Source organism: Dipodomys ordii, unplaced genomic scaffold, assembly GCF_000151885.1.
Source record: "Dipodomys ordii isolate 6190 unplaced genomic scaffold, Dord_2.0 Scaffold135, whole genome shotgun sequence".
In the NCBI taxonomy this organism is placed as follows: domain Eukaryota; kingdom Metazoa; phylum Chordata; class Mammalia; order Rodentia; family Heteromyidae; genus Dipodomys; species Dipodomys ordii.
Genome location: NW_012267351.1, coordinates 4,640,450 through 4,659,002, shown reverse-complemented (window position 1 = coordinate 4,659,002; position 18,553 = coordinate 4,640,450). Strand labels below are relative to the sequence as shown.

The 18,553-nt window shown below is 54.0% G+C and overlaps 1 protein-coding gene across 1 annotated transcript in view; it reads right to left on the bottom strand.

The window, feature by feature from the left end:
• Fstl4 (follistatin-like 4) overlaps positions 1–18,553 on the bottom strand; it is a 309,447-nt gene that overhangs the window by 30,268 nt on the left and 260,626 nt on the right. The window contains exon 7 of the mRNA XM_013030921.1: positions 2,581–2,747. Coding sequence (XP_012886375.1) covers positions 2,581–2,747 — 167 coding nt within the window. The remainder of the gene's footprint in view (positions 1–2,580; positions 2,748–18,553) is intronic.

Genomic DNA, 18,553 nt, shown 5'->3' with positions numbered 1-18,553 from the left:
TGTGTGTGTGTGTGTGTGTGTGTGTGTGTGTCTGAGTGCGCGCGCGTGCGCGTGTACCAGTACTAGGGCTTAAACTGAGGGCCTGGGTGCTGTCCCTTAGCTTTTTCTTTTGCTCAAGGTTGGTATCCACCACTTGAGCCACAGCTCCACTTCCTGCTTTGTGGTGGCTAATTAGAGATAGAAGAGTCGTATGGTTATGTTCCTGCTTGGGCTGGCTTTGAACCTCAATCCTTAGATCTCAGCCTCCTGACTAGCTAGGATTACAGGTGGGAGTCACTGATGGCTGGCTTTTGTGTTTCATATATATATACACGCAGCATGCAAGGACCTTGGTTGTGTGTGTGTGTGGGGGGTGCCACCCCTCACCTGGGGGTTTCTGAGAAGCATTAGCCAAGCCTGTTTGCAGGCTACAACTCATCCACAAGCAGTGAGTGTTTCCTGGAAGGTAACGAGGGGCCATTCATCTCTGGTTGCACCCACAATTATCCAAATTGCTAACCTTATTGTGCAGGGCGGAAATGCAATTGAGCTGGTGCTGGAGGCATGTTTGAGGGAGGGGGAATAAAACCACTCCAAGTAATTTAATTAACTGATGGGCAAGTACATTAAGAGGAGTTTTGCCTCTGCCTTTATTTTGGATGTGATTAAAAATAGAGTGCCAAATAATGCACATGGGTACTCAGAAATAGATGTCCCTGTCCTCGTACCGAGTCCAGCACTGCAGGACAAATGCTTTCAAAAGCTGACACCCCCCTTCTCTCCTCACCCTCCCCGGCTCCATTACAAATAGGACACTGATTTCTTGCTAAGGCCTCTAAGCTCTGGGCATCCCAAGCTTACAAGATGAAGGACTCTGCTTGTTCAGCATCTGTTGATCAAATGCCCACCAGGGCTGTGCTAGACCTACATTCAGAGAGGCACAGACTAGGATACTAGCTGTCCATACTCTGAGAGGGGAGAGTTCAGAGCCCAGCCTGAACAGCTCTGCCCAGTGTGGGACTTGCTATCTGATTCCCAGTGATGTCCCAGGGTGCAGGCGAAGGGGCCTAGTGAGTCTCTAAGGCCTCATGAAGATGCTAATGAAACCATGGACCTCTCTTCCCGTGAAACAGTCTTGGCACTGAGAGGATCGTCAAGGTCATGGTGAAAGGATCGTCAAGGTCATGGTGCAGCTGGCCGTTTGAGCCTGGCGGGAAGCATTGCTGTCTCCACTGTTTGCCTACGCCAGGATGGCCCTAGTGATGGGGGGCTCACTGCCGCCTGTGGGGGCTCACTTGGATGTGGGGCAGGTTTGGGGGCTGCAGTGGCGGTCTCTCCAAGGAACTCAAATTTATCTCCTTTAGGGAGCTGTCCTATTCATGAAGCCACACAGTCAGTTCCTCCTGCCCCAGTCCCTCCATTTCCCCTCCCCCTCCCACCACTGCATTCTCCTTACAGATGTTCAAGAATGACCCGCTCAGCCTGAGGTCCTCCCTGGATGCAAGCAAGCTACTGTGTACCAGGTGTGTTGTCATGGAGACAGGGCAGCCCCCCCCCCACTCCCCCTTGTCTGCCTGAAAATCAGGTTCCTGTTTTGTTTTTTAGCCTAAGACTCACTACATGGGTGATGTCACTGTCTTCTCCCACCAACTGGGCTGCCATGTTAAACCCTGTGCCAAAGCGGGACCAATAAATACACGGGACTGATTAGATCTCTTCGTTAAGGCCAATAGACGCGATGTTGTTTTTCATAGAGATGAATTCATGCAGGGTCAACAGGTTAAAGAATGACTTGCCATCACAAAGCTGATAGGGGTGAGGCTGGGACCCCCCTCAACCCAGCTCTACCTCATGGCAAAAAAATCACCCCCTGCTGGCCCTATCAGGCTGTGTGAGCTCATCCGCTCTTCTGTAGGTTCTCCTGCTGCTTTCCCTCCATCTCCTCACCTGCCAACCAGTTCACCTCTGCTCTCATGGGTCTATCCTTCTCCACCCCGGGGACCCCCCCCCCCCCCCCTCCCCATCTGCTGTTCAGTTTGCCCACCTCCCACCCAGATGTAGGGCCTAAAGCCCTCCCCACCATGTTTCCCTAAGCCAGCTGTTCTCCCCGATTTGACTCTGACAGTGTGTGAGTCCACACGGCTCATTTCTCCCCACAGCCCACTCTCCAGGCCTTTGCTAATGCCCCCCACCCACCACCAAGTTAGGGGTCACCTGCCCTGCCAGCAAGGCTCCCAGGCTGATGGCTGCCACCCAGTCCTTTCTTTTCGCCAGTCATAGGGCTTGAACTCTGGGCCTGGGCGCTGTCCCTGAGCTCTTTAGCTCCAGGCTAGCACTCTACTACTTGAGCCATGGCGCCACTTCCGGTTTGCTGGTGATTAATTGGAAATAAGTCTCATGGACTTTCCTGCCTGGGCTGGCTTTGAACCGTGATCCTCAGCTCTCAGCCTCCTGTGTAGCTAGGATGACAGGCGTGAGCCACCAGCAACCCGGCCCTCTGTCCTTTCTTCTACATGGGCCTGGAAAGCATGAGAGGGGTGGGAGGGGATACCCTGCATGGTCACACGGCGTCCCCCACAGAGGAAGGGCCAGGCGACTTACATTGATGTCTTCCAGTTCCAGGAAGTTCAAGGTGAGTCCGTTGCGCTTCCAGATGATTGGGGGCCTCAGGTCTCCGTGGATAGTGCAGGTGAGCACGGTGCTCAGCCCCACAGTCACTGTGGTCACGCGGACCCTGTCCTCTGGGGCCAGGCTGAGCTGGACCACCTCTGCAAGGAGGAAAGGAGTAGCCAGTCAGGTGCAGGCCCCGGGGTGAGACTTCACAGCCACAGCTCATGTGGTTTATTGGAGATAAGAGTTTTACGGGCTTTCCTCCTGGGCTGGCTTTGAACTGGGATCCTCAGATCTCAGCCTCCTGAGTAGCTAGGATGACAGGCATGAGCCACCAGTTCCTGGCCTGAAATTGTTTATAATGTGCCATCTACACACACACACGCACAGATGGGTACTTTTTTTGGGGGGGGAGTGGGGGATGGGCCATCACTTATGTCTCATGTCCAAAAGGTTCTGATGTGAGCCCGAACCAGGCCAGGCACACAGCTAACATGGAGGGGAATCAGCTAAAGTCTTGGGTTTGAATACTGGCTGGAAGGACCAGAGAGCCAGCATGCAGAGACACCAGGGAGCTCTCTGTGGGGTACACTGCTCACAGCTATCCTCCCCCTACCCCCCCCCCTCCAATTCCCCCGCCCCCTCCCCCCCCCCCCCCCCCCGGCCCCCGCTAGCCTAATGAAGTTGGAGCCCTGCTAAGTTCGGTCAAGGTCTGCTGGCGAGCCGACAGGAGTCTCGTCCGGCTGGGGCTACTTAAAGGTTGCACTGTCTGAAGTCTGGGGAATGAACTGGCTGACCTTTGAAGGTTTTGTTTCTGTTTGAAGATTCCCTGAACTCAGATTGGGCGGGGGTGGGGGGTGGGGGGGCGGGTTCTGTTTTGTGACCACACACTGTGGCCTTTGCAGATATTTTTTTTTTTTTGAAGGGCTACTGCAGGCTGGCCGAATTAAGAATCCCTGCCATTGTACATTTGATTCCTGGCATGAACACCGGAGCCATTCTTTAGGCAAACGAGGAGGGTCTGCCATCACAGGCTTTCCACAGTTCTCAGTCCTCAAACCCTGGCTGCTCAAATGCAAAACGAGATTAGGGTTGTGTGTGTGTGTGTGGGGAGGGGTAGTTACAGCCCACACTGATGGTCTGGATCACTTTTGCTCATGCTCCCCAAATCTGCCCACTGAAGCAACTTGGGGCAGCAGCCACAGGTGGCAGTTGCTGAGGTGACAGGCTGGCTTTGGGGGGGGGGTCCCAAGCCTATTCTGGGATGCAGGGTTGCCCTGGGAGGGGGGTGGTCCTGTCCGGTGTGTCCTCCAAACCCTTTGGGACAAAGCTCACAGCTGGGATGGATGCTCCAGGTAGAACATCTGGACCAGTGGTGGGGGGAGGGGCTGGGGAGAGAGAGGCAGAGGCAGAAGAGCAGCAGGTGAAGCAGATGGGGACTTGAAAGCAGATGCTTTAAAAATATATTTTTTTTTTTTGTAGGTGGTGGGGCTTGATCTGGGCCTGGGTGCTGTCCTTTGGCTCTTTCAGCTCAAGGCGAGTGCTCTACCCCATGAGCCATAGCACCACTTCTGGTTTTCTGGTGGTTCACTGGTGATAAGAGTCTCACAGACTTTCCTGCCTGGGCTGGCTTTGAACCACGATCCTCAGATCTCAGCCTCCTGAGTAGCTAGGATGACAGGTGTGAGCCACCTGGCAAAGCAGATGCTTTTGAGGTCAAGTTCAAAGCAACAATGCCCCTTCTCATCCACCACACACTGGACCCATGGAAAGGAGCAAGATCTACCTGATTGCTGCCCCAGTGAGTGAGCCGGGAGGCTTATTGCTCAGGGCACTGACCCTCTGTGGCCACCCTGAAGCTTTGGAGATCCAGAGGCAGGGAGGGAGATGGTGAATTCGCTCACGCTGACCCCTTAGTGCCCTCCAGTGGACAGAGGTCATCTTCCTCCTCAGATGACCACTGCCCTCTGGAAGCTGAAAGGGAAGGATGGAAGACGCCTTGTGCCCCAGGGGGTTGTGGGAATAAGACTATACGTGTGCAGGGATGGGGAACCACGAAGCACGCTGAAGGATACGGCGCCCTCCCCCGCAGCCCGCCCCTCCCACTGTGGCCAGCGGGTACCTCTGTGTCTCTGTACTGGAGGGTTTCTGTTAGATGTTAGCTCAGGGCTCTGGATGAGACACCCTTAGACCTCTAGGGGGTGCTCGTGGCTCTGGAGGAAATCCAGCTGGGGTAAGAAGCTATCATGCTGACTCCAGGTGTGGAGCTCAGACCAACAGCGCTCCAAGCGCTTGGTGGTTCTGTGGCCTGGAGGCCCCAGTGGGGGGCAGCAGAGTGTGGCCCCCTGCTTCTATGCTCACTCAGAAGTCAGCCTGAAAGGCAGATGGGGGTGGGGTGGAAGATCAACGCGTGGAGGAGTCATTTTCTTACGCAGACCATTCTTTATGTGGGCTGTTCCAAGTGTCAAGACCCAGCCTGCTGTGGAATCTGCCTGCCATCTTAGCTATTCAGGAGGCTGAGATCAGGAGGATCGTGATGCAAGGTCGGCCCAGGCAATAGTTATGAGACACCCCCACCCCCATCTCAATAGCAAAAACAGGCCCTATTTTTTTTCTTCTGGGGCTATAATCCTGTTATTTCAGCTGTGGCAGGAAGTATAAATAGAAAGATTGAGATGAAGGCCAGCAGAGTAAAAGGGGCTGCAAGTTAATGGAGAGGTCCTGCCGGGTGAGCAAGAGTCTGAATTCAAACCCCTGTTCAGCCACCCTTCCCTACCCACCGAAAGACACTGTCAGTTTGCGTTGGAAGGTGCAGGGAGGGTTTGCTGGACCCGAGCTCTGTTTCTCAGGGCTGGTTCTCTAGCCACCTGCATCCTTGTCTAGAGAATGGCCACTCAGAGTCTTGCCCCCTTGTCTGGGGAGCTCCAGACTCTCGTGGGTGGGTGAAGCCTGAGAACCTAGACAGGATGGGGACTGGGCTGGCTGGAGGTGAGTGGTGTAGGTAGGGGATGAGAGATGCGCGAGGGTGGCGGATGGGGTTTTTCCGGCGCTGCAGACACGGGGCCCTCTTGTAGATCACAGCCTCAGTGTGAAATATCAGACCTCTTCTCAAAGTCATATACTTGAAGCAGCTCTATTCTATTTGTTTGATGTCAGTAATGGGGCTTGGGATCAGTGCTGCTTTGCTCTCACTTGGCTTTTCCTTTTGCTCAAGGTTGACGTTCTACCACTTGAGCCACACCTCCGCTTGTGGCTTTTGGCTGGTCAAGAGATAAAAGTCTTACGGACTTTCCTGCCTGGGCTGGCTTTGAACCTTGATCCTCAGATCTCAGCCTCCTGAGTGGCTAGGATTACAGGCGTGAGCCACCAGCACCCGTCTGTGAAGCAATTTTAGAAGGAAGTCGGAAAGAACCTAAAACGTGGAGCAAAAAATAAACCCGACAAACCAAGCAACCCATAAGCATTCAAGCAACAGCTGGAAGGCTGCGTGTCCCTTGAGCCAGGGTGGCTGGCGCAGCAGCACAGGGCACCCTTCCTGGTTGAATCCCCCCATCATTTGTATGTATGGAGACGTCCAACTTTGTGCAAGGAAAACTCAAGCCGGCATTAGGATGCGTGCCTTACTGACAGAGCCATCGTAATTCTGCTCCTGTCAGCTACACAAATATTAACCAAACAGCAAATATTTGGATCATTTAAAGTTTAATTAAATGAATGTTTTATTGGATTTAATCCGTGTCAATATTCCCCAGCCCCTTTTAAAATTCAGAAGAGATTTATGAGCTGCTGAACCCTTGCTTCGCGCCGTCATTCCATTAGTTACAGTTCAACAAAGGCTTTCCCAGCAGGCCTGGCTCCCTTGCTAAGTGGCAAGGGGGAGGCTAACTGGCCTCTGAGCGTTGACCTGCAGGGAGGGACATAAATGAAATGGCATCAGGGGCTGAGTAGCCTTGGGCGGGTCCCTTCCGGCTCCCCCGTCCTCAATTCATTAATTAAGTTAGTGCCGGTCCTGGGGCTGGAATTCTGGGCCTGGGCGCTGTCTCTGAGCTTCATTTGTTCCAGGCTAGCGCTCTGCTGTTGGAGCCACAACCCCACTTCCGGCTTTGTCTGAGCGGGGGGGGGGGGGGGGGGGGGGGGGGGAGGGGGGAGGGGGGGGGGTTTGGAGATAAGAGTCTCATGGACTTTCTTCTCCCAGGCTGGCTTTGAACTGCCATCCTCAGATCTCAGCCTCCTGAATAGCTAGGATTACAAGCGTGGGGCACTGGGCTACCCTTAAGTTTTAACATCAGACAATACTCAGACAGAAACTAGAGAGAAGACATGGCAAGATTGTCCTGGGAAATCTGTCCAGGACCTTGTCAGGCTTAAGTAATGAACGCTCTCAGAAATGCTTGACTGGCTTCGGAAGAAAGAGGGTGGTCTTAGCTCCCACAGGGGTGGGGGGTGGGGTGGGGGGGAGCTGATGAGGATGTGGGATCCAAGGATGTGGGATCCAAATCTCTCCTGAGTACCCTGGAAAACAGCACTGGGGACCTGGCCTGGCCAGATGTAGCTCCAGGTGTTGGATCAGTGTGGGTAGGTGCAGTATTCGATGCATCAGGCCTGGGCTGGGTAGCTAGGCCCAGAGCCTTCATGCGTGCTAGGCAAGCACTCTACCACTAAGCCACATTCCCAGCCTAGGCCCCCGGGGTTCTACCTGCACACTCGAAGGCTGGAGAGATAGGCAGCCACGAGGGGGCGGGAGGGGGCGGGAGGGGGCGGGAGGGGACACGAGGCAGGAGGCCATACAACATCGGCTGCTGGAGAGCTGGGCTCTCCCTCCTCCCTTTCCTCTCAGGCACTATTTCTTACTCCGAACTTGAGCTTGACGGGGCGCTCGTACGCCCATCGGCACCCGCTCCGAGAAGAGACTCAGATGGCTTCATAGCCAGAGAAATTAAATTTCTCCAACTCTTGTCGAGCTGGTATTGAGTTTTCTTGTGGCAGAGATGTGCTAATGGAACACATTTCTACCTAGCTATCTGCTATTTTTCAAATGATGCTCTTTGGTATAAAGACCCCGTCAAAAGCTCAAACACCCTGCTTGTGTGTCAAGATTTTTTTTTTTTTTGACAGAGTCTTAAAGAACAAACCAAGACTCAGGGGGAGAAGGTGCAGGGAGAGCCACGTCAGGGGTTCAAACACAGGTCTGTGTGTCTACAGGCTCCTCACACGCTCTTCTGCCAAAGCAGACCCTTCCCATGACCTGAGAGTCACCCAGGAGATTGTTTAAGTGCAAACTCTGTTGATCTGTGAGGGGTGTGCGAGGGGCTAAGAGTGAGCTTGTCCAGTGTCTCCTGACCAAAACAAGGGACAGGCCCAGCACCTTGTGACTTCCATTGGGATTGAAAGCAAAGCTGGTCTGGTCTCTCCCTGGGGAACAGTGCTTGAAGTAGCAGTTGTTTGCTGGTGTGTGTGTGTGTGTGTGTGTGTGTGTGTGTGTGTGCGCGTGCATGTGAGAGTACGTGTGTGCATGCGCACACATGTGCACACGCATGCATCTACCATTTATAGGATTTGAACTCAGGATCTAGGGTGCTGTGTCTTAGGTTTTTTCTTCTGGCTTTTTGCTGGTTAATTGGAGATGAAGAGTCTTATGGGGGAGCTGGGAAGGTGGCTCAGTGGTAGAGTGCTTGCCTTGCATGCATGAGGCCCTAGGTTCAATTCCTCAGCACCATGTAAGCAGAAAAAGCTAGAAGTGGTGGCTCAAGTGGTAGAGCGCTAGCCTTGAGCTGAAGAGCTATGGGATAGGGCCCAGGCCCAGAGGTCAGGCTCCACATTCAACAACAACAACAACAAAAGAGTCTCATGGACTCTCTTGCCTGGGCTGGCTTTGAACAGCGATCCTCAGATCTCAGCCTCCTGAGTAGCTAGGATGACAGGCGTGAGCCATCAGCGCCTGGCCAGGGCATGCTATCTTGACAACATGCTTTGAGCACCAGGATACAACCAGCCTGACTTGCTTCAAAGCCACATGAAGGTGCTGGTATGCACGTCCAACTTCCCATTTCCTCACGTACAAGCTGTTTCCATTTTCCTGCTGCTGTCAGAGTCCCTCTTGCTCGCCTCGTTTTGGAGATGAAAATAAACTTATTAGTTAATTACCTGCAGGTCTGTGGGTAATTTCCGTTTGCAGTTGACTTATTTGCTCGGTGTTACTTCAAGCTTTATTACAGCTTGGTTATGAAGTTGTGCTCTCTGGTGTAAACAAACATCTTTGTTCGCTGTGTGTAAATAAAGACCTGAGCTCTCTTTTTGCTCTCTCCCTTCCTCTTTCTCTTCTTCCCTTTCTTCATTCCCCCCCAGCTTTTTTTTTTGCCTGTCCTGGGGCTTGAACTCAGGGCCTGGGCACTGTCCCTGAACTTCTTTTGCTCAAGGTTAGCGCTCTACCACTTGAGCCACAGCACCACTTCCAGCTTTTTCTGTGTGTATGTGGTACTGAGGACTCAAACCCAGGACTTCATGCATGCTAGGTAAGCACTCTACCACTGAGCCACATCCCCAGCCCCCCTTCCCTTTTATTTCCTTCTCTTCCTTTCCTTCTTTTCTCCTCTTCCTTTCTTTTCTCTCTTCTTCCTCTCTATCCTCTCTCCCCCTCCCTCCATCCTTCCATCCCTCACTCCCTTCTTCCCTTCTTCCCTCTTCTTTCTTTCCTTCCTTTCCTCCCTCCCTGACTTCCCTTTTTCCTTCCTTCCTTCCTTCCTCCCTCCCTCCCTCCCTCTTTTCTTTAACTTCCTTCCATCCTTTTTGTTTGTGTTGGTACTACAGCTTGAACTCATGGCCTGGGTGCTGTTCCTAAACTTTCTCTCAAGGTTGGTGCTCTACCACTTGAGCCACAACTCCACTTTCAGCTTTTTGGTGGCTAATTGGAGATGAGAGGTTCTCAGCCTTTCCTGTCTGGGCTGGCTGAGTAGCTAGGATTACGGGCGTGAGCCGCCAGCCCTCGGCTTCCACCTCACGCTTTTGATCAGCGGTGTAGAACAGCGTCACTCCCTTGGTCTCCTGAGTGATCATTTCTGAGCTGTGGTATGCTTGTGACTAGGAGTCCTGGGTGAAAAAGAGCGGCTGAAAAGCTAGGTAAGGAGCCCCCACATTCTGTTACCCCTCCTTCACCTCCAACCCCAGCACGGCCATCATTCACATATGCAAAGGGAGAAGCCATTGGGTCACGGCAGAACATGAATAAATATAGCTGGCTTTCTGTTTAATTATTCACCCTTCCGAGAGGCTGAGCGCAGGCCGCGGTTTGTAAACAGGCACCAGCAGCGCCCTTTTGAGAGCAGCTAACAATCATTTTCGATTCCAGTTCCCCGACCCAGGGCCTCTGGGCCCTTGGAGCTTCTGCTTGCTTCCTTCTTGCAAAGAAATCGGGCCCGTGGCCTCAGTGGCTGTCTAGTCTGGCTCCTGAGAACCTGCTGGGAGGGACTGCTCCTCTGGGTGGGGTGCCCTGTGGTGCTCTGACTTGGGTGACCCCCTTCTGAAAAGCTGTAGCTTTATTCCTGCAGTGAGGTTGGGTACGGCCCAGGAGGGCTTATCTGTTGGGAGGGTCTGCTTTGGGCTTTGGTGGAGGGACTTGGGGTGGAAGGGTGGGCCTGGGGTGAGGGTGAGCGGAGGTGGGTCGGGTGTCTGGGGTTCATTTTATGTGCAGCTGCTCCAATTTACACTTTAAAAAACCTCATTTTTGATATCACTAGGGTTTGAGCTCAGAGCCTCTCTTTTTGCTAGGCAGGTGCTCTACATGTTGAGCCATACCCCCAGCCCTTTTTGCTTAATTAAAAAAAATAGAATCTTATACATATTTGCCTGGCTGGCTCTCCACCACAATCCTTCTACAGCAGCTCTCTGAGTAGCTGGGATTACAGGCAGGTACTACCACACCCATGGGCCTGGGGTATCCTCGGGTTCTTCTTTCTAGCCTGGAGTGCTCAGCATGCTGCCTTGGCACCTGGGGGTGGGATTACCTGCAGCCCATACAGACACAGACCTGGGCATCATGTGCAGGTTTGAGCATCGGCTGGTGGGGGGGGGGGGCTACGAGAGTCTTAAGAAACAAAGAAAATCTTTCCCCCCAGACTCTCCACCCAGCCCAGGTGCCCTCGGATTTCATTAGCTAGAGTTGTGTCTTGCCTATAAAGCAAGAACTAAGGATCTGCCCTGCCTGGGGGCTTGGAGGCAGCGGTGTCCGGGTGGAAGAAGGGACAGTGGTGCGTGGCTGTGTGGAGGGGACAGGTGGGCGCCGTGGGAGAGGCAGAGACTTGGCAGGTGGCTGGTGTGCAGATGCTGGGTGGGTGGGGCCTCACCGGTTCGGAGGGGCGGGCTGATCTGGGACATCCGGTGGCCTTGGAGCTCCGCCGATTATTGGCTGAGCAAGGGAACTGAGGTCCAGGCAGGCATCAGGGATGAATACTGGGTTTGGGAAGGAGTTGGTGCTGTTTGCTCAAAGACTGGAGGGTTAAGCCGGGTGCTGGTGGCTCACGCCTGTCATCCTAGCTACTCAGGAGGCTGAGATCTGAAGATCGCGGTTCAAAGCCAGCCCGGGCAGGAGAGACCGTGAGACTCCTATCTCCAATAAACCACCAGAAAAACCGGAAGTGGCGCTGTAGCTCAAGTGGTAGAGCACTCGCCTTGAGCTGAAGAGCTGAGGGACGGCGCCCAGGCCCAGAGTTCAAGCCCCACGACCGACAAAAAAAAAAAAGGACTGGAGGGTTACTGAGAGTGAAACACGGGGCTCAGTTTTAACAGGGACAGGGACACTTGAGGGAAGGCTGAGGATTGCACGCTGGGCCTCATCAGCTCTGGAGGTGGGAAGATGTGGGTCACCTGGGTCAAGGGGGGTGTCAAGAGCCCCCTCCCCATCGGGAGGACTGAGGCTTGCTAGATGGAGATTCTAGCACTAGCGCCACCCGCCAGCTCCTTTTGCTTTAGCTGTTTGTCAGGTAGCATCTGGCCAGCCTGGACAGCGATCTCCCTACTTTAAGCTTTCCCGGCAGCTTGGATACCAGGCAGGTACCACCACACCCAGCTCTTCCGCTGAACTTGAAGGGTGTGTGGGCGAGGAATCTTGCTAACTTTTCTTTCCCCCTGGGCTGGCCTTCCGCCAAGATCCTCCAGATCTCCACCTCTCCTTGGGAGCACTTGTGTCTGGCTCGGTTTCTTTACTTTTGAAGGCCTTACGTTCTGCAAGCCATTGGGAACAATCGAATAGAGACAAGTTCGTGATTGCAAGAAAAGGAAGAGCGGGGAGTTTGGGTGGGAAGATCGGGGAGCAGGTGGGTGGCGGGGGGAGAGGGTAGCGGGAGGCTGGGCTTCTGCTGGGGAGAGACTGGGTGCTTTGGAATAGAAGGTGGGTGGAGGGGCGTGGGTGAGCACGGAGTCACGGGGACACTGGAGGGGCTGGGTGGGAGGGTGAGGCAAGGCCCCTTGGCATCCAGCCTTGGTGGTTCTCAATAAACAGGGAGTTTTGGCTCCCAGGGGGAATGTTCGTTAAAAGCCTGGAGGTATTTCTGACTGTCGCACATGGAGGAGGAGGTGTGTTCTTCCTGGCTCCTTGTGTGTGTGTGTAGGCTAGGAGTACTGCTAATTAGGTTCCAATGCACACAGATACAAACAGTCTCCATGACGAAGACTGGCACCGCGGAGTAACCATGGCGTAGGCCAACAACCCCAGGGCGCGATTTGCCAATAGGACGCGTCCATCCCCAACATAAAGGCATGTCGTACTTTCCCAAGGCGACGGTCGTTGGCTAGGCAGAGACGGGGGTGGGGTGGGGGGGGAGGGGGGTGCCGCGCTGCCCATGTCCTGCAGATGCCGCTGTGGAAGGCGGTCATTTGCTGCCTTGCCTGCAAGGACCCACCTTCCCGGGAGCTAGGTCCCCATGCAGGCAGCTGACGGGGGGGGCACAGCTTGGAGAGAGTGGACGCCCCATTACCTGCCTCATCTTCCACTTAGCTCAAGCCACACTCGACTCTTGGCCATTCTCCCAGTGCATCCTGGGTATTCTCATGCTCCCTGGGGTCCCCAACCTGGTAGGAGCTCAGCGTTATGCAAACTATGCCTTGACATAGCAACTCATATCTGGGGAGCTAGTGGAAAGCTCAACGTGAATGTTCTAGGCTTTGCTTACATCTCTGCCCTGCCCATTCTGCTCACTCTCCGTGCTGTGGGAGAAGCCAACATGGCAACCGGCCTGGAATCTATGGAGACAACTCTGGATTGGTTAGGGCAGGGCACCACCCCCACACTCCGACCACAACCACCCAAATTATAGGAATATTAGCTTGGGAGAAATGGCCTGCCATCTACAGTGCCCCTCCGGGCTCTCACCCCATCCCTGCAGGCCTGGCTGGGCTGGTCAGATGCCATTGGGAAAACCAGGAGGCCCAGAGAGAGACAGTGGCAGGACTAACACCCCAGTGGGATTTGGAACTGAATGTTGCCACCCATGTCCCTGCACATTTTAGGCTCCCGGGCCGCAGAAGACAGATTTCTCTTGGTGCCATGAGCTCTGCTGGTGGTTGTGGGGTACAATGCCTGCATTATGGGCTGGGAACGCCACAGGGGTCCCTGTGAGTGGTTGTGGGGTGGGGGAGGGCAGAGCAGCTGGTGCAGAAGTCGGGGTGTTGGCAGATGGCCCCCTCATTGGGAGGTCTGCCCTCCTGGGGGGGAGCTCAGGCCTCCCTGGGGGGCAGAATCCCACACTGAGGACTGGCAGGGGAAGTGGTGCCAGTTCCAGGCTTCATTTCTCTTCTGTACATTGAAACTAAGAAAACCAGGCTCGTGCTCAGGCTGAGGGACCCCGGGGGTGTGGAATATAATTACCCTCTGGGCTCCAGGCAGGTGAACCGCCCTGGCTGCTTTAGAAACACTCAGACCGTCCACAAGCCAGACAGACACCCCCACCACATGCCCGCCCTCAGGGTCTATCTCCAGACACCCCACTTTCCCTCCTCCCTAGGTACCCAGCTGCACCGGACCGACAGCTGCCTGCCTGAAGCCCTTCGTGAGCTCTTCCTGCCCAGCGCAGCTCCACCCTGTGCCCCGGGCTTCCCTTTGCCCCCTTGGCCCACGGAACGCTCAGGTCTCAGCTGCCAGGAGCCAGCGTTTCTCTCCCAGATCCTCATGCTGGCTGCCTTTGTTCCCCAACCCTTGGCACTGAAGCCGTAGTCTGGTGGTGGTGGTGGTGGGGGGGGTCTGGGGAAATGACTGTAAGCTGGAGCACTGCTACCTTCTCCAGCTCTATGGATGTGCGTCCAGTGCCAGCCCTGAGGTCCTGGTACGCGAAAAGCCTCTGGCTCCTGGTTAAACAGAAAAGGCTTGCTTGAAAAGCAGTCCTGCTGCTCATTAACCCCAATGACCAAGTACCAGCCGGGAGCCAGGCCTGGGACAGCCTGAGGACCCTGGGCCAGGGCAGCCTGGGCCCTTGGGGACCTGGTACTTTGTGCTCACCGTGGATGCCTTGTCCTGTCCTTAACTCCATTCTCCAGTTCGCCTTTCCTGGACCAGCCTTGTGGTCGTTCCTGGCTCCTGCAGCCTCTTGTCCCCCTGGTCCCCAGGCCTGGCTGCCTCCTCCTCCTCCTTACGCCTTCTGGCTCAGCGGTTGGTGCTCTCCCACAGCCACAGGCTAGACCCTCTCCCAAGGCCCCTTGCCCGCAGACACCTGGCCTGGATATCCATGCTGACATCCGGGGACAGTCTGGAGAACTTGTGTGAGCTGCGTCTGCGTGCCAGCCCCGCACGGCTCCACCCTGCAGGCCTTCGTGATTCTTCCCAGGCTGGCCCTCAGCCGCGCCACACCCTTCTGCTTCCTTGGGTCAGGAGCCACGGCCTGGGCTCCTGGGAGACCAGATAAGACCCCCCCCCCACCCCAGGAGGGAGGGTTGGCTAAGAAAAGAGCACCAAATGCCCAGCGTCCCGTGGTAGAAGCTGGCAGGGCTAAGAGCAGCGGGAGCTGTCTGCTGGGTTTCCGGCTGCCACCCATGGGGCCTGGCACTCAGCCCACCCAACTAAACACGAGACGGATCAAAGGAGAATGAGAGCGATGAGCCTATGAGACCCAGCCGGGCACGATAGCGGGGAGCAGCAGGCAGACGGTAGTGATTGACGCATGTGAGTCCCAGGCAGACCTAGCTCACCAGCCCTCGGGTACAGACTCTATTGGAACATCTGACCCCTGACCCCTGACCCCTGCAGAGTGCAGGGGCCTGTGGCTGAGAGGTGGTTTGACTCTAGGTGAGTCAGGTGTTTTGCCTGAACATCAGGGACAAGACACATTCCCAGGGCTTTTGTCTTTTTCTTTCTTTTTGCCGTGGCCAGTGCCTGGGACTGCCCATAAGGATGACTGACTGACTGCGAGCAAAAACTGTACTCTTCCAGAAGTCTACCTGCGGCCCTATGTGTCTGGGTCATGTTCTTCCGTGACTCCGAGTGCACGTGGGTGGCCTTAAAAAGCATCAATTACATGTGGAGATGCCAAATATAGCCCCCACCATCTGTGACTACAGCACTGCTAGGAGTCTCTCTCTAGGCATCATGAGCCCAAACAGCGGGCCAGATGGCTGAGAGCGTGAAAAACTGTACAGTCCAAGCGTGCGCACGTGTGTGTGTGTATGTGTGTGTGTGTGTGTGTGTGTGCTTGCAACACAGGGGACCGCACAGCCTACCACATGACATGCACACCCAACATGGCTGCCCAGTACCTTTTCCTGGGTCCTGACCTTCAGAGCTGCAAATGAGTTTCCTTGCTCGTGGTGGTTCTACAAATGAGCCGGGGAGCTGGGGGCAGAGCGGGTGCTGTGCCGCCCCGGAACAACACTGGCTTAATGAGCTCCCTGTACATGCTGAGCTGTGGCCAAATGTGCACCCATTAAAATGCATGTGGCTCAGAAGGCCGCCCCGGGCCTCTCCAGGCTGGACGGCCAGCGAGGGCAGATACCTGGGGAGCCGAGGGCCTGGCTGACTTGGACAAGGTCTGCATGGTTGTCTCTGCCTCTCATCCTCCTCGACGCCCCCCCCCCACTACTCTAACACCCCTCCTCCCACCACTAGTGGTTCTACTGGCTTTGGAGCCCATCTGTCAGAGTTGAAAGAGACGGGGGAAACTGGGAGGCCCAGGCTTCAGGAGTCCTCTGCCCTCCTGTGGGCACAGGGTAGGGCAGTGTGTGCCATGGCCCAGGCCCTTGTGGGCGAAGAAGTGTGTGTTGGGAGTCCTTGGCAGCAGTGAGCAAAGAATGCTGTCCACTCCTGTCCTGTGCTTTCCTTGCAGGCAGGGGATGGAGGTGTCTTGGAAGCAAGCTATGACATTGAGGAGGACTGGCTGGGCCGGGGGGTAGGGAAGCAGGCGGTCCGGGGCCAGGCCCAGCCTCGGTCATCTAAATCCTGCAGATTGTATCTGCAGTTAGCCACAAAGTGTCTCCCTGATCGGCTTGTCTTAGGCAGACTGCAGGAGAGAGCAAGTGCCCCTCCTCATAGCCAAGGTCCCATGGCCCCCTGTGGGGAAGCTTGGCCGGGAACATCTGGCCTGCTCTCAGAAGCAGCAGCTGAGGCCAAATACTTGCCCCAGATCTCTGAGTGGATCATCCCCACAGATGCCCAGGCTGGTGGGAGCAAGGAGGGTACTGAGATCCCCATGGGGCCTGGATGCCATTGATGGGAAACCCCTTCTGGAAAGCTAACCAGGACCCAGGGCTGGCATGGCTGACAAGCCAGATGCTTAACAGCATGAAGCTGGGTTGGGATGAGCCTGGCCTCCCCACTGAACAATTTCAGAGTTGGTAGGTGACGGCTGTGGTCCTGGAAGCTCTCCTAAAGATGGATGATTTTTATGCCAACTTCCAGACCTGTGCCATACCCTCCTTTGGACATAGGAGTTGAGAGGCCATGGCTGAGTTCTAGAGATGGGAGGCATGGATTATCTTCTTTGTAGACCAGCTCCCTCTAGGGAAAATGGCAAGTGCAGGCCTCAGTTGTCTCTTGACTCATCCCGAGACAAGAAGGAGGGAATGGCTGTCTGGTCTTTTCTCACTTTGGGAACCAGAGCCAAGAGCCTGTCACTTTTGGAGGCATTGCCAGTCACCTACAAAATCAGACCCCTTGGGAAGGACTCTTCTGGTTTGCTCTGACAGTATACTTACACAAAAGAGCAAGACTGAGGCCAATGACCGCATCTGTAGACATGGAAAAAGCTAAGAGCAACCATTAAAGATTGATTAAAAAGTCAATGTTTTGGTCCCCCCCCCCCCGAAAGAGTATCACAAGGCCGTTGGAAAGAACCAGGCACATCGATCTGCTACTGACTTAAGAGAGTCAAGAGAGAAAAGACAAGGTGCAAAACAATGTGTGGAGTCTGACTCCAGGTTGCAACAATAATTGTGTGGGTTTCTGCACACATCGGAAACAAAGTCTATTGAATAGGTCTAAGCGAATGGTCAATAGTCATTCTCAGGTCTGAGGAGAGTGCATAGGGAGATTGTGGAAGGGTCATCTTTTCGCTGCTTCTATGCAATTGTGTGAGTTCAGCATATATTATTTTGAAACAGCAAATATTATTTCAAAGAGAAAAGGAAAGAAAGCCATCAGAGATATTACTGTCTCAGGATCTTAGTGGATGAGTTCTCCTTCCTTCCTTCCTTCCCTCCTCCCCCCCTTCCCTCCTCTCCTCCTCCTCCTCCTCCTCCGCTTCAGCTTCTTCTTCTGCTAGTTATGGGGCTTGAAGTCAGGGCCTGGGCTCTGTCCCTGACTTCTTTTGCTCAAGGCTAGCACTTGAGTCATAGCACCACTTCCAGCTTTCTGGTGGTTAATTAGAGATAAGAATCTCATGGACTTTCCTGCCTGGGCTGGCTTTGAATGGTGATCCTCAGATCTCAGCCTCCTGAGTAGCTAGGCTTACAAGCATGAGCCACCGCACTCAGCCTGAATAAGTTCTTAAAACTGAACAGACACATGAGGAAATGCTCAGCATCTCTGACCATAAAGGAAATACAAATCAGAACAACACTGAGAGTCCATCTTGCCCCAGTAGGACTGGCCAACATCAATGAGATGTACAAGACATTCTGTCGAAAAACGAACTTTACAACTTTGGCCAGGGGTGGGGGAGTGGGGAAGGGGGAAGCCGGGGGGGGGGGAGAGGGGGGAGATGGAAGGGATGGGAAGGGGAAACAAAGGAGGAGGCAACAATGCTTGATAAGAAATGTACTCATTACCTTGCCCATGTAATTGTAACCCCTCTATACGGTATTTTCACACACACAAAAAAAGAATTCAAACAACTGATACTGGTGCAAATATAGAGGAAAAGGAATCCTAATACACTGTTGGTGGGAATGTAAACTAGTACAACCACTGTGGAAGACAGTTTGGAGATTGCTTGAAAGACGAAACATAAAACTACCCTATGATCTAGCCGTACAGCTCTTGAGCATTTGTCCAAAAGATTACAAGTCAGGATACAGTAAAGACACTTGCACACCCATGTTTGTTGGTGCACTAGTCACTATAGCCAAGGCTATGGTGAGGGCACAGATGCCCTCGATAGATGAATGGAACAAGAAAATATAATATATATGTATACATTTTTTTTTGTCGGTCATGGGGCTTGAACTCTGGGTCTGGGTGCTGTCCCTCAGTTCTTCAGCTCAAGGCTAGCGCTCTACCACTTGAGCCACAGTACCACTTCTGGCTTTTTTCTGCTTATGTGGTGCTGAGGAATCGAACCCAGGGCCTCATGCATGCAAGACAAGCGCTCTACCACTGAGCCACCTTCCCAGCCCTATATGTCTACATATTATATGCACAATATATATATATATATATATATATATACACACACACACACACACTGGCATTTTATTCATTCATCAGGAAGAATGATATTATGTCATTTGCAGGGATGGGAATGGGCCTGGAAAGAATTAAGTGAAATAAGTC